Here is a 15,116-nt window from a genome sequence, read left to right on the forward strand (position 1 = left end):
AGCGTATACATGTGCCACCATTGATTAATCACCCTCCTTCCTGTGTGTGGGCATTAAGTTTGTTTCCAGTACTTTGCACTTGCAAACAATAACTGCAATTAATACATTTACTTTAATTCCACACTTTGGCTTATATTGTTCTATGGGTTTGGAATTGCTACTGGACAAGTATCACTCGCCACCGGAAGGTATAACCCTATACTTTCGTTCAGGGTCAGGCTAAACTAATGTGTCAATGGTCGTTTTTGAAAAACTCCTAAATCCCCCTGCCTTGGTCTATGTCCTGTGGAAAGAAAAATGATTTGAAATCAGAACAGATAGTTCCCGTTCCCAGCTCTGCTCCCGACTCCTAAACAGTTTTCCCATCTGTAAGGAGGATGCGGTTTTCTGATCCTGTCAACAGGGATTTCAACTCCAAACTCAATGTAGGGTTGTGGCTTGGGGCATCTGTTATGAGCTGCAAAGAACCTGGATGCCTGGGGACAGACACACATGGCTGGCTAGAACAGAGTCTGCAAGGTCCTGGAAAGTGGCTCAAGTGTAGCTAAGCTTATAGCGATACTCGTTCTTCTAACCCCGGGGTGCACAAAGACCCTGGAGAGGGGGTATCTGATTCTTTGTCTCAGCAACAGATAGGTGGTACTGGGGAAATGTGGGTCTCTTGTGGAGGGTGGTGTCAAACAATGACCTATTTTCTGGGCTCTTTACTCACAAGCCACACTGAACACTATCTCCAACACAGCTCCATGGATGTAGTTCAGAGATTCTGCCCAGGGTAAGAGGCAGTCTGTAACAACAGAGAGCTCTGAAGCTCTCCCCCCAAAACTGACTTTATTTAAAACAGAACGTGGGAAAGTTCAAGCCTATAGGCGCTCTTGAACACAATGAAGATTTTGATGGGAAGCAATTAAGAAGAAGGTGGCAGCTCCGTGAGAGCAAAAAGCTCAGTGACAGGCCAACTAGTTGACTAATTTACAACTAGTAATTCCCTGAGAGATTCATGGAAAAAGAACCCTCCTGGGTGGGAACAAATCTCAAAGACTGACCTCATAGACTACTTCTGCAACGGGGCTCAAATAACTGGATAAAACTGTGAAACAATTTCTGCCACAGGGAATGTTTGGAAAAAATAGAGCCATCAATTGTCAATTTCGTGGAGCCTACAAGCTGGGTGTGATGCTGACAGCCACACAGCTTAACAGACAGCCTGGAAGAATGATGGTGATCTTTCTAAAGTAACACTCACAGGCTGGGACATGGGAAAGGACCTAAGCTTGTTAGAAATTTTCAGTATTTGAGTGTTTTTGGTATTTGGAGGGATCCAACGTGCTCTCAACCAGGGCAGTTTTGCCCCCCTGAGGACACCAGACAATGCCTGGAGACATTTAGTCACACCACAGGGGGATGATCTAGGCAGAGGCCAGGAATGTTGCCAAGCATCCTACAATGCACAGGAAAACTCTGATCCCCACAAAAAAAAGAATTATCTGTCCCAAAATGTTAACAGTGCCAAGGTTGAAGAATCCAGGGTTGGGTGTCGTGGACCAGTACTTGTGTTCATCAGGGACAGTTAAGGAAAGGATGTGATTGGGTGCTGAGTCCTCCCTGAAAGGAGCAGTGTCAAGCAGACTTTGGTCAGCTGTCCTTCTGCATCTTAGTCTTTTTTTTTTTTTTAATTTTCTTTTTTACATTTACTTATTTTTGAGAGTCAGAGACAGAGCACGAGCGGGGGAGGAGCAGAGAAAGAAAGAGACACAGAATCGGAAGCAGGCTCCAGGCTCTGAGCTGTCAGCAAAGAGCCCGATGCAGGGCTTGAACCCACAAACCATAAGATCATGACCTGAGCTGAAGTTAGATGCTCAACCAACTGAGCCACCCAGGCGCCCCTGCGTCTTAATCTTCATGAGACTTTGGTTCTTCCAGTGACTCTGTTGCTCACAATACGTAACGGTGTCCTAATCCATAGATTCCAGATTCTCAGCAGGAGATCTTCTGCTCTTGGTTTTATTTTGAAGATCAATTTTTTAAACCAGGAGTTTGTTTTGATTTTTAGTTTATTTACTTTTTAGAGCCCATTGAACATATTCGGCAACATGCTTGCAATCTTCTAACTGGAATTTCCCAATGCAATTAATGTTTTCATAGCAAGTGCCCTATTTCAAGTAGAAGCCTATTTATGAAGGGACAGGGCAAGTCTCCCTTTACTTCAGCTGTTAAGTCCACCCACAAAATTGTTTGAAAATTTTCAGTCTATTTTTAAAGGCTCTTTATCTTTATTTTGTTACAGATTTGGTTCTTTGTGCAGTTTACCCTTGAGAGACAGTGTTTCTGAAATGGCCCTAGTGTGTTTCCTGCTTTTCTAGTGCTCTCAAGGCCATTTTAAATAAGAAATTACCATATTTCATAGATCAAGTAACTTTCCTACATTCAATAACCAGTGAGAAAACGTAGCAAAAGATAAGATTCCATTCACAAAAACAGATATATATATATATATAGATATAGATATATATAGATATATATATAGATATATATATATATAATTTTTTACTATTATTTTAGAGATAGTGTGCAAGCATGGGAGAGGAACAAAGAGAGAAAGAATCCCAAGCAGGGCGCACCCTCAGTGCAGAGCCCCATGCAGGGCTCGATCCCACAACCTTGGGATCATGACCTGGGCCGAAATCAAGAGTTGGATGCTCAACCTACTGAGCCACACAGGCGGCCCAGATACACTATTTCTTACACTATAAACTTGATGCATTGCAATGAAATAACCAATAGTTAGGGTTTCTAAATGATTTAAAATTGTTCTAAATGCCACCTGATAAAGAAAGCATTTGAGATTTGCCAGGACAAAACTGATGATAAATTATCATGGGAGGAGTTACCCAATGACACATTTTCCCCCTTGTGCTAGACTGTCAGGAATTTTATTTTATTTTGTATTTTATTGAGGTATAATCGACACATGACATTATATTAGCTTCCAGTGTACGGCTTATGATTAGATATAAATATGCACTGCGAAATGATAACCACAGTAAGCTCAAGGACACATAAAATTTTTTTTAGTGTTTATTTATTTTTGAGAGAGAGACAGAGTGTGAGTGGGTGAGGCACAGAGAGACAGAGAGACACAGAATCCGAAGCAGGCTCCAGGCTGCCTGGAGCCCGACGCAGGGCTCAAACTCATGAACCATGAGACCATGACTTGAGCTGAAGTCAGATGCTCAACTGACTGAACCATCCAGTGCCCCAGCTCAATGACACATATTAATGCAACCAAAATTATCATAAAAATACACCAACATAGTTAGGACATACAGTAATGGTGGGGGCATACAGACACATGTCAATGGAAGAAAAAGGAAATTCAGGGCCTATAGGAATTTATAAATGGTAAAGGCAGAATTCCACATCACCAGAGAAGTGTCAGAAAATTCAGTACGTGATATTGAAAGAGATGGTCAGCAATTCCGGCAGGAAATACTGGATTTCTGTCCCATCCATTATCTCCAAACAAGTTTTAGATGATGAAGGATTTAAGTTATAAAAATACTCCAAGAAAACATGACTACAGTTTTGTATAATACTGATATGGAGACGACCTTCTGAAAGCCAGTTGATATAGCTAAACACATACAAATGGAAAACTTTTGTAGGGCAAAAATCAGTCAGAGAGTAGGAAAAACAATTCAAAATTGGAAAAATAAGAGTAAAGACCTATGATGGAAATATACATTCTATAATGTATCAAAAGACTGTTTATAAAATAATAAAGAAAAGAGATGACCTAATAGAAAAATGAGGGGCGCCTGGGTGGCCCAGTCGGTTAAGCGTCCGACTTCGGCTCAGGTCATGATCTCGCGGTCTGTGAGTTCAAGCCCTGCGTCGGGCTCTGTGCTGACAGCTCAGAGCCTGGAGCCTGTTTTGGATTCTGTGTCTCCCTCTCTCTCTGACCCTCCCCCATGCATGCTCTGTCTCTCTCTGTCTCAAAAATAAATAAATGTTAAAAAAAATAAAAAAATAAAATAAAATCTTAAACAAATAAACATGACTCCTTTTTTATTTGGGCCTATGAGACTGGTTCCCCACCACTGATTTGGGCCAATTCCGTCTGTCACTGGCCTTTGCCTCCCTTGCTCTGAAATGGGTGGCTTAGTCGTTTAGGACCTTTCTTGCTTGAGAAACACTCCAAGAGTCTCAGCAAAGGTCTCTCTGCCCTGTAAGGAGGAAATTGGCAAGAGAAGAGCAGAAAGATCAATGTGAGGACATCAAACTGATGCAGAATGCCTCGTGATAATGGCTACCTGGGCCTTTTGTGCACTGTCTTCTTATATTCTACCCAAACCTGCATATCTTTGATTCTACTCTTTGTCTTGAGTGATGTTGTGACCATGGAATGCCTGCTGTGAACTTGATTTCTGGTTCAGGTAGAATGAATAGATCAACAAGTCTTTTTGGAAAGGCTACCAGTCCCCCAGGGTTAGTCAGCTAGTCGGCATCCTATGGAAAGAGAAAAAACAGTATCGGGACAGGTAGTTCCTGGCCCAGCTGTGCCCTTGACGCCTAGTGTGCACTTTGATGGCTCCCCTAGGCTTCAGGTTTCCCATTGCAGGAATCTGGATTATGGCAAAGGGGATTTCCAATCCAAATGCAGCAGAAGGTTGCAGCTCAGGGCATCTGTGACAAGCTGGGAAGCACGCGGTGTCGGTGCATGACCCTTGTCACGCTGACCTCCTTGGGGCAGACACACATGGCTGACTGGAACAGAGTCTCCTCGTCCGAGGATATTCTGGACAAGGAGAGCCTAGAAAGCGATCAAAGAATGTCCAAAAATTATCAGTGACCCTGCCTTTTCAGCCCCAAAGTGCACACAGAGCCTGCAGATATGACATCAGGGTTTTATCTCAGCAAAAAAACTCCTCAGCTGGAGAACGTTATGTCTTCGGGAGAAGCGTGGTAGCAGTTGAGCTGTTCCCAATTAACCTCTCAGGGTAATTTCACTAATATCACACAGCCTCTCATTTCCCACCTTTCCCATCGTCACCACTGCATGCAGAGAGTTATGAGGCAGTGGGTGGTTTCGAGGATGCCGGCCAAGAGGCCTTGGAGACCCTCCTGCTCCGATCCCCTTCCTTTTCACACGTGGTTCAACTATAGGCAGGAAGTTCGGCCAGACCCTTGAGATGGGAGTGTTTTAGACAACGTTCATTTCTTGACTTCTAACCGTACAAACACCGTTCCTGTAATGAGGGAGTCTCCTGCCAGGCTAGTCTTGGCAGTGGGAGGCTGAGGCCAGGTCCCCCGAAGATGATGGAAAGTCCAGATGCCTGCTGTCCCTGCCTTCTCCGCAGCCACCAAGCAGAGCACATGCACAGACAGCACAAACAGCTGTGCTTCAAACAGCACATGCACGGACTGTCACGGATGTGAGGACTAGTGGTAGTAAGCCGTAGACACGGGGACAGAAAGAAGTGAGGATTTATTCCGGCAGCCAATGGCTGCAGCATCTCACTGCCAGGGAGGGGGGTGAACACGATGGCCAAGGCTTTGGCCACGTAGGCTAACAAGATGTGACGTCAGCTTGCCCGGAGGCAGCAGTGCTGTGCTTTATTGTGGTTCAGGAGGAAAAGACCGTGGGACAGTGTTATTGAATAAGTGTTCCCATAAAAACACCAGGCTGCAGACTAGGGAAGACCAAGCACCGTGTAGTGTGGAAAAGCGGAGAATGTAAACCAGGATTAAAATAGGAGCAGACCAGAGTCGGGCTCTGTGCTGACAGCTCAGAGCCTGGAGCCTGCTTGGGATTCTGTCTCCCTCTCTCTCTGCCCCTCCCCTGCTCACATTCTGCCTCTCTCTCTCTCTCTCTCTCTCTCTCAAAAATAAAACATTAAATTTTTTAAAATAGGGGCAGAAAATTGATTTGGGGTTTATTAAAAGTCGCCTTGTGAAATAAATGACTGTCGAGGGAGAAACTGGTAAGACAGCTGTCTTGGTGTTTAGCTCAGTATGAGAAGGCACTTTCCCAGGACATTCCCATGGTGACTAGGGAGTGTGGCCTCTGTTTCAGAGGCAGGAACCTTTATGCCATTCCCTTTGCAAATGTCACCTCAAAGAGCTTCGTGGGGAGTTTGGAACCTTATGGAAATCCACAGTGGAGAAGCTACTTAATGTCTGTTGACTGCCCACTGTGTGGGACGCCCTTCTTATATGTTGGGTGCCCTTCTTTCTGAGTCTGTATTTGAGTCTGGATGAGAGGCAGAGACGGTTTCCCACTGCAGGAACTGAACAAACAGACTCACTTTCATTCGCCCCCGACACCCAGGGCTGCTCAGCAAATCCGAAGTTCCCCTGGCACGTCACATCTCCCCGAGTGGCTCCAAGCAGCAAGGACGAAGGGGCATTCTTCCCCAGGGCCACACAGTATCACTGTCCACGCCAGCGCCCGAGTCACGGGCACCGGTGGCCCCGGGGAGTGTGCGGCAGCCAGGTGTCCCCATCACACAGCTGTGGAACTGGCTGTGTTTCTGGCTGTGGTCACACTGGACGCTCTCGTTCTTACGATACCCCCCTCAGCCCGAATCTTCATAAATCCCTGGAGGCACATTTTGCAGACTGGGTTCTTAGCGTAGCAGTCGCTGGGACAGAGGGAGGGGCGCAAGTTCCATTGCAAAGTGCCACCAGCAAAAGTACCAGAGAGAAGCAGGACTGGGCCCACGAAGGGAGCCAGCGCCATGCTGACCTGACCGCATCTCTGCCGGCCCCACCAGGAGCCCTGGAGCAAGCATTTCCCACGAGGAGTCCTCCCTTGGGCAGAAAGTACCATAGCCCTACCCTGTCCCTGGCTGGGGGGCCCCAGCTCGAGCACCAAGGTGGTGCCTGAGAAGCATTCAGTTACGCTTGCGCAGCTGGGCCGAGAGGGGCTCCTTGAAGGGGGTCTGGGCTGCACCCGTCCCAGTCAGACCCAGTGCCCGCCTTGTGCTGCAGTCACACTGGGGGGCAGTACCTCCTGATGGATGCTTTTGCAGAGGGAGACCCCAGAGGATGGGGGTGAGTGGGACAAACTTCAGCACCAGCCCCTGCTGCTGGCGTCAGGCCCACAGCCACTCTTCCTCGTCACCCTCCTGGTCACTCCATTCCACGGCCTCCTTGTCCTTGGCCGCCATCAGTGTTACGCTCAGTGGCTTACCTGGTGGTGCGACCAAAACCCTTCTTCTGAGGGTCACCACACCTTTCTCGGGCCAGGCCGGCTGCACTTGTCCATTCACGGCCGCATGGGGAAGATGCGGCTGAAAACCTCAGTGCCTTTGCTCTGGGCGTCTTCCCTGCTGCCCCCTGGCTCTGCTGGTCTGGTCCTGGCTGAGATCCGGTGCAGGTTTAGGAAACCTTTTCAGATTCGTTTCATGGATCAGCTCAAGAGTCTGCCCTGGGATTCTCCTGACATTTGTCCCCAGCCCCGCTCTGTAAAGCTGAAACATCATTCCCCATCAGCCTTGAAAATAGCAGCCCGCCTGTGCATCAGGGGAGACAGTCGCTGGTCCCCTCTGTCCTCACCCTGACAACAGCCATGCACGCAGCACCTGACAGCCTCCTCACCCTGAGGACAGCAGCCAGACGCGGTGAGGAAGGAAGCTGGTCTGCCAAGTGGTCTCAGGATGATTTTGTCTCTCTCAATAGCGTTTTCCACTGTTGTACTTCATTTTATTTATTTTTGCTTCCTTTCTTTTTATCAAAGAGGGGCGCCTGGGTGGCTCAGTCGGTTAAGTGTCCGACTTCGGCTCAGGTCATGATCTCGCAGCTCGTGAGTTCGAGCCCCGCATCGGGCTCTGTGCTGACAGTGTGGAGCCTGGAGCCTGTTCCTGATTCTGTGTCTCCCTCTTTCTCTCTCCCCTTGCCCCACTCATGGTCTGTCTCTCTCTCTCTCAAAATATAAATAAATAAATAAATAAATAAATAAATAAATAAATAAAATAAACATTAAAAAAAAAAAGCAAAGTTAAGTAGGTAGAGATTTGTCTATTTTGTAAATATTTTTAAAAATAAGATTTTGATTTATTAACCAGAGCTACTGTTTTCCTAGGCTCAACCTCAAAAATTTATTATTTTGCCCATATTATTATCACTTTTTTAAATGTCCTCTGGTTTACTCTGTCCTTTTTTTCCTGACTTTTTATTTGTGTGTGTAAATTTTGATCTACTTGTTTTTTTTAAAAATGTGTATTTATTTATTTTGGAGTGGGGGAGGGACAGAGAGAGAAAATCTCAAGCAGGCTCTGTGATGTCAGCAAAGAGCCTGACATGGGGCTTGAACTCATGAACTGTGAGATCATCACCTGAGCCGAGATCAACAATCAGACCTTTAACTGACTGAGCCATCCAGGTGCCCCCATTATTCCTTTTTCACTGATGTAAGTATTTAAGGATACTCTCCTCTGATCTTCTGTACCCTTATTTTTTGTTGTCCATTTGAACCATCTTGCAGTGATGGTGTGTTAAATTCTCCTGTGGGTGACCTTCAATCTATGTCTCCCTGCATATCCTGTAGATCCTGATTTTTTTTTAATTGAAGTACAGTTGATATATGATATTATATTAGTTTCAGGTGCACAACATAGTGAATCACCGATTTGATACATCACGCTCACAATACTCACCACAGTAAGTGTCGTCACAATCTGTTGCCATACAAGGTTATTAAAATATTATTGATGGGGCACCTGGGTGGCTCAGTCAGTTGGGCATCCGACTTTGGCTCAGGTCATGATCTCACAGTTGGTGGGTTCAAGACCCGCATCGGGCTCTGTGCTGTCATCTCAGAGCCTGGAGCCCACTTCCGATTCCGTGTCTCCCTCTCTCTCTCTCTGGTCCTCCCCTGCTTGTGTGCTCTCTCTCTCTCTCTCTCTCTCTCTCTCTCTCTCTCTCTCAAAAATAAATAAATAAATAAACATTTAAAAAACTGCATATCTTTACTGTGAATTGTGGTTATTAACATTAAAAATGTCCTTCTGACAACTTGAGCCACAAAGCAAAATACAACCCAAAATACATAATGTCTGTAAGTCTACACTGATATAAATGGATAGTTAAGTAAAAAAAAAAAAAAAGCAAAAAACCAAGGAGGATAGACAAATCTTCCATACAGATTAATTCCAAAGAATGTCTTGAGCCTCCTCTCCCTCAAGGAGTATCGTAAGTGTGGGGTATGCAGAGTGACTTTCTTCCTGAGAGAATAACATGGAAAGAGAGGAAAAAGAATAACTTTACAGCATAGAAGCCTGACAAACCTGACAGCCTAATCATCAGGTCAGCATCACCAGTGCTAAGTCAAGTTGATAGTATGGACCCTGGACATGATGTGATGAGAAGCGCACTTCGCCTTGGTGGTCTTCCTCCGAAAAACCATAACCCCAGTCTAATCATGAGAAAAACAATCAGACACACCCAACAGCCTAACCAGTGCCCCTCTCAACTGTCAAGGTCATCAAAACATGGAAGGTCTGAGAAACTGTCACAACCAAGACCCTCAACAGCTAAATGTAACATGATATTCTGGGTGGGATTCTGGAGGGGGGGGGAAGAACATAAGGCAATATGAATGAAGTATGGACTTTAGTTTGCAATAATGTATAAATATTGCTTCATTAATTGTGACACCTGTACCATAGAAATGCTCTACTCGGGACTTTTTTCTGGTATTTTCACACTTACCGGAGCCATCTTCTTGGAATGATTTTAGTTCGGTCCTAAGCTCTCCATTCCTCTCGTCTTCTTTACAGATATTTCTGGACTTTGCTTTTCTCACGGAAAGGGGTAGAAGCAAGAATTCAAGAGACGTCTCCTTGAAAATCAGGAGTCTTTTCAGTAAAGGTAATTTGAAGGTTTTGCTGTTCCCTGACTTCTGACTACATTGATGTCAGGGGGTTTATGTGGTTTTATTCTTCTTGTTGAATTCTATAGTTACGGAAGAATGGATTTGGAGATTTAAATTTACAAGGACACCAGCTGCCCTGGAAATCTGGTGAATTTTTTTTCCCCAGTTATAGTGAGATGTCAGTGTCCACTGACAGATGTGTGAAGAAAATATGGTATATACAGTGGAATATTATTCAGCCATATAAAAAAAAGGAGTTCCTGGATTTTTGACAACATGGATGGAGCTTGAGGGCATTATGCTAAATGAAATCAGTCAGACAGAGAAAAGCAAATACTGTATGATCTCACTTATGGGGAATCTAAAAATATGAACTCATAGAAACAGAGTAAAATGGTGATATCCAGGTGATATCATGGGAGAGGGGAGGAAATTACCTGGTCAAAGGGTACACTTTCAGTTATAAGACCAACACATTCTGAGGAGTTAACATGGAGCTTGGTGAATATAGTTAATAATGTAGTATTATATCCTTGAAAGTCACTATGAGAGAAGAGTATTAATGTTCTCATCATAAAAATAACAAAATGGTAATTATATGAGGTGAAGGATTTGTTAACTACCCTTATGGTAAACATTTTGCAATATATACATGAATCAAATAATCACACGTACCCTTCAAATCATACCATATGTCAGTTTTATCACAATAAAGCTGGGAAAAAAGTCAATTGAAGAGGTAAATATTGGTATCTTCACCATGTGGCATCGGCATCTTCCCACAGATCAGTGAGTATTCAATCCTTTTTTTATGTACCTCATGAACACTTGTATAGGTTTCTTTTTTAAAGTTCCTCCTGCCTCTTGTTACATTTATTTAAAGGAATGATATAGGGATGCCTTGTGGCTCAGGTGGTTGAGCACCCAATTTCGACTCAGGTCATGATCTCACAGCTTGTGGGTTTGAGCCTCACACTGGGCTCTGTGCTGACAGCTCAGAGCCTGAAGCCTGCTTTAGATTCATATTCTGTCTCCCTCTCTCTGCCCCTCCCCCACTTGCACTCAGTCTCTCTCTCTCTCTCTCTCTCTCTCTCCTTCAAAAATAAACATTAAAATTTTTTAATAAAAATAGATAAAGGAATGGTATAATTTTGTTGATAGTGTAAGTGCAATTTTAAATTTTTTATTCTGATTATTGCTTGTTTATATTAAAAATAGGATTTATCATTTACTAACTGTGTGACTTTGGGTGGTTACCAAACCTCTCATGGCTTCAATCTTTTAACGAAATTAAAGATGTGTGATAATACCCATTTGAGAGCGTTCTTCTGAGACACAAATAAGACAGTACATATAACACAGTTAGTATAGGGTCTGGAACAGAGAAATAGTACATAAAGTAATCCTCGTGGGGTGCCTGGGTGGCTCAGTCGGTTAAGCGTCTGACTCTTGGTTTCGGCTCAGGTCATGATCTCACAGTTCGTGGGTTCGAGCCCTGTGTTGAGTTCTGTGCTGTCAGCACAGAGGCTGTTTGGGACTCTTTGTGTCCCTCTCTCTCTGCCCCTCCCCTGCTCATGCTCTCTCTCTCTCAAAATAAGTAAATAAAACCGTTTTTTAAAATGTAATAAAAAAATAAAGTAATCTTTGTGCCAGTGCTGCATTTTGCACTTGTCAGGCCAGAAGTTTGGGCACGGCTCTTGCCTACTGTCCAAGATGTCCCGGGATCACGGCTTCAATGCAGTGCAGCCGGTCCCCTGGAGAACGAGAGGGAGCCCTGGCTTGCATGCTTCTGGAAAGGGCAGAGGACACTGCACTCCCTGTTCTCTCACCCTGAGTCTCTGCCCCCCACTTCCACTCGCAGCAGGAACTCAACACAAAAAGAGTTGTCTCAGGTCCAGAATGGCTAAACTGTACTTCTGAATAATTACATCCAACCCCCTCAAATTTAACAGACAAATGAAGCTCGGGGAGGGAAAGACATTTGTCCGAGGTCATCCAGCAAGTGGGGAGGCTGGACTGGGACTAGAACACAGGTCCTCTGATTCCTAAGCCTGTGCACTTTCAACTCCACCCCGAATTCTCCTCTTTCTGTGAGAGCCTCCTTGTTCAAGGGCAGTGGAACAGGTGCGTCAACAGCAGAGCCATGAGGTCATTCAAGTTCGCCCAACACGCACCGTCCACGATCTGCACTACTCGAGTCTGCCTGCCCCCACCTTGTGTGTCTCCAGAGGACACTGTTCACCGTCCACACTAAAGGATCAAGGACTTAGTGCGTCTTGTCTCCTCATTCACATCTTAAAATAGAAAGCTGGGGGAGGGTATGGCTTAACCCAGAGGAATTATGGGTTAATGGAGGCATCTCAGGCACGGACAGGTGAGCAAGAGGGGATTTCCAGTGTCTCTCTAGGGCCTCTTGAGAAGATCCCTGGGGAACAAGAAAGGAAAGGAGGGAGGGCCACTGGAGCTGGCTGGTCACACTGGCAGGCTGGCAGTAGCGGGGTCAGGATGTGGGGTCGATTGGAAAGAAACTGCCTGCTGTCTGTGCAACCTTTTGTTTTTTATTCCCTGGTCTTAGGCAAAAGGCAGCATCCCCTAACGAAATGGAGACTCCAGTTGTGGGGTCAGTTAGTGGAGTTCTCATATGAAGCCCTAGGAATGGGCCTCTTCCACCCCTGCTCTCCTTCACATCCCGCTGAGGGGAGGGACACTCAGCCCCTCACCCATCTCCCTGGGGCTTCCAGGAGCACAAAAATCATGGGAGCCAGAAGCAAATGGAGCAGAAAGTGGTCTTTTATTGCAAAGTCAACGAGAGAAGCAGCCAAGTCCGGTCTCGGGCATCCTGAATGAGAGCGAGAATGCGCTGGCCGGAGAGGGTGGTGTGACAGGGCCAGGGCCAGCAGCCCTGGGGACTTCACAGGGGCAGCAAGGACACGCCCCACCTGGCCGGGAGAGAAGAGGACCAGCGAAGTGATTCGGCAGGTCAAAGCATTCAGAGGCAGTGGAGGGCAGGATCACGTCCACGTGACGGCCCTCTCAGGTCGTCAGTTACAGGCTCAAAGAGCCTCAGTCCCTCCATCCCCTCTCCACAGCCTCCCTCTCACCCGCCCAGGCTCATTCCCATTGCTCAGCCTTCTCTGTGCCCTCGGGGTCTCCTCCTGCTCCACCAGGTTCTCACCTCACTGGGGATCCAAGCAGGCCAGCCCACAAGGGCCCTGACAGCACTTCTTGGCCCCGGGGCACTCGGTATCCCTCAAACAGCGGTTAGGGGGGTTCATCATGGCACACCGCATCAGAATGTTGGGGCAGGAGCCAGGCTTAGTGGACACTGGAACTTTGAGCAGATCTTTGGTTTTGACTGGGTCTTGACCTCTAACCGGATCTTGTCCTTTGACCAGAACACGACCTTTGTCTGTGCCTTGCCCTTTAGGAGGAACGGTTGAAAGAAGAAATGTAGCCACATTTAGACCCAGTGCGCCTGCTTCACTATCTAGTCTTTCCTCTTCGTCCAACCACTGCTCTCTGCCGTGTTTCCCAAACCATGGCCGGAGATGGGGCAGGGTCATCTGGGCTAGCTGGGGTCTGTGCCCTAGGAAAGCTGTGCTCTGGGCTTTGGGGAGAGGGTCTACAGGACCACGGTTCCCTTGGGTATCCATTTCTCCCCCCACCCTCCATGACAAGTCCTCTCAGGAGGAGAGGCCAGACAGGGGTGACTTCCAGAGGTGAGAAGGACACATTGTCATCTCTGAGGCAACTTGGGGGGTGGGGCAAGAGCCCTGAGACATACGCCAGGAGCCCTGAGCTCCCTCCTGGCTCTGGAGGTTGTCTGGACAATCAATGTCCTCCTTGGTAAAATGGGGGTCTTCAAACGACAGGATTTCTGAGGTCTTGTTGGTGTGCAACCTCCTTTTAGAGGCTGATTACTCAGGTGCTTTCTGGGGGCAGACAGGCAAACCCCACACCCAGGCCCAGATTCCTGGGGTTCCCCACTTCATTGCACATTCTGCCCAGCTATCAACCCCTGAGGCCAACGCCACATGGCCACGCTTTGTCCGGCAATGGTCCTGATAGCTCAGTCTTAGCATGGAAAGCACATGATTCTACTGGACAACTTCTGCTCTCTCTGGATACAGCGGAAGCAGCCACAGACCAAAGCATGCGATCCAGCCCTGCCTGCTGCCCCAGAGTGCTCCCTGCCAGGGCCCAATCCAGCCTCACCCAGGCCATTTGTCTACTCACCTATGACAGCCGCCTGTGCTGCCAGAGTCCCAAGGATAAGGAACACCGCCAGGACCAAGAAGCTGCTGGGCCTCATGATGTCAGGAAGATGCGTGTGGCCAAGAGCCGAGGCCAGCCCGTTTTATGCTGTCCAGCGTGGCCTGGAGCCAGGGGGCGGGCCTGTGCTTGTCTCTGGCACAAGACCTACATTTTCTTAATTCTACCAGGAAGTATCCACCCCTATCCTGGGAGGGGCCGTGGGACTTTCCCCAAGGATTGTTCACAGAAGAGAAATGGCAGATACCATGTCACATCAGCCTGGGAGCTGTCCCACTTTCTCACAGAGAAGCAGGGCTGGCTGGCAGGTGCAGTGTTCTGAGTTCCCCCGTTACTCCTGTTCCTGTGGGCCCCACCCAGATCCGTCCTAACTGTTCACCCCTCCCAGCATCGAGGCTTTTCTTTCATGCCTTCCTGGCCCTGAGAAAAACTGCTGAAGGCAAATCTGCTTTGCAAGTCTAACGACAAATCACCTCACTTTGCTATTTCAACGGGTAGTCTCTGAGACGCACCACGAAAGTCATAGGGAAGGCAGGATTCTAGATCTCACAGAGCGACTCTAATCAAACTAATGCTGGGTGAAAAATTCAAGTCTCACAAGAAAATATTCTGAATTACACGCGTGTGTCTAAGGCTCAAAACGAAGGCAAACTAATAGATTGTCTAGGCGTACTTAGATATGCGGTGAAACTCATTTACTCGGGGGTAGATGAAAATGAGGAAGCCATATACACACAAAATCTAGAATCGTGGTTAACTCTGGAAGTGAGGGAAGAGACGTTTTGGATGGGTGAAAAGTACTCGGGTTGGTTTAAGTTTTTGGTTTCTGATAATGTGCTAGTACTTGGGTTGATTGGTGATTTCCCTTGGGGTGTGTGAGTGTGTGGGGGTGGGTGGGTGGGTGCACGCACGCATTTCCAAGGCTACGGGGTAAATCATTTATGAATTATCTTCACTTTCCATAAAC

General features: G+C 46.7%; 1 protein-coding gene across 1 annotated transcript; it reads right to left on the minus strand.

Moving 5' to 3' along the window:
* Positions 1-12,649: 12,649 nt before the first annotated feature.
* Positions 12,650-14,271, minus strand: LOC106969025 (elafin). Its single transcript, XM_015065506.3, has 3 exons — positions 14,114-14,271; positions 13,053-13,298; positions 12,650-12,816 (listed from the first exon to the last, which is right to left on the minus strand). Exons 1-2 carry the CDS (start codon positions 14,187-14,189, stop codon positions 13,054-13,056), a joined length of 321 nt encoding a protein of 106 aa, XP_014920992.1. The 5' UTR covers positions 14,190-14,271; the 3' UTR covers positions 12,650-12,816; position 13,053.
* Positions 14,272-15,116: the final 845 nt, after the last annotated feature.

Source organism: Acinonyx jubatus, chromosome A3 (assembly GCF_027475565.1).
Source record: "Acinonyx jubatus isolate Ajub_Pintada_27869175 chromosome A3, VMU_Ajub_asm_v1.0, whole genome shotgun sequence".
NCBI lineage: Eukaryota > Metazoa > Chordata > Mammalia > Carnivora > Felidae > Acinonyx > Acinonyx jubatus.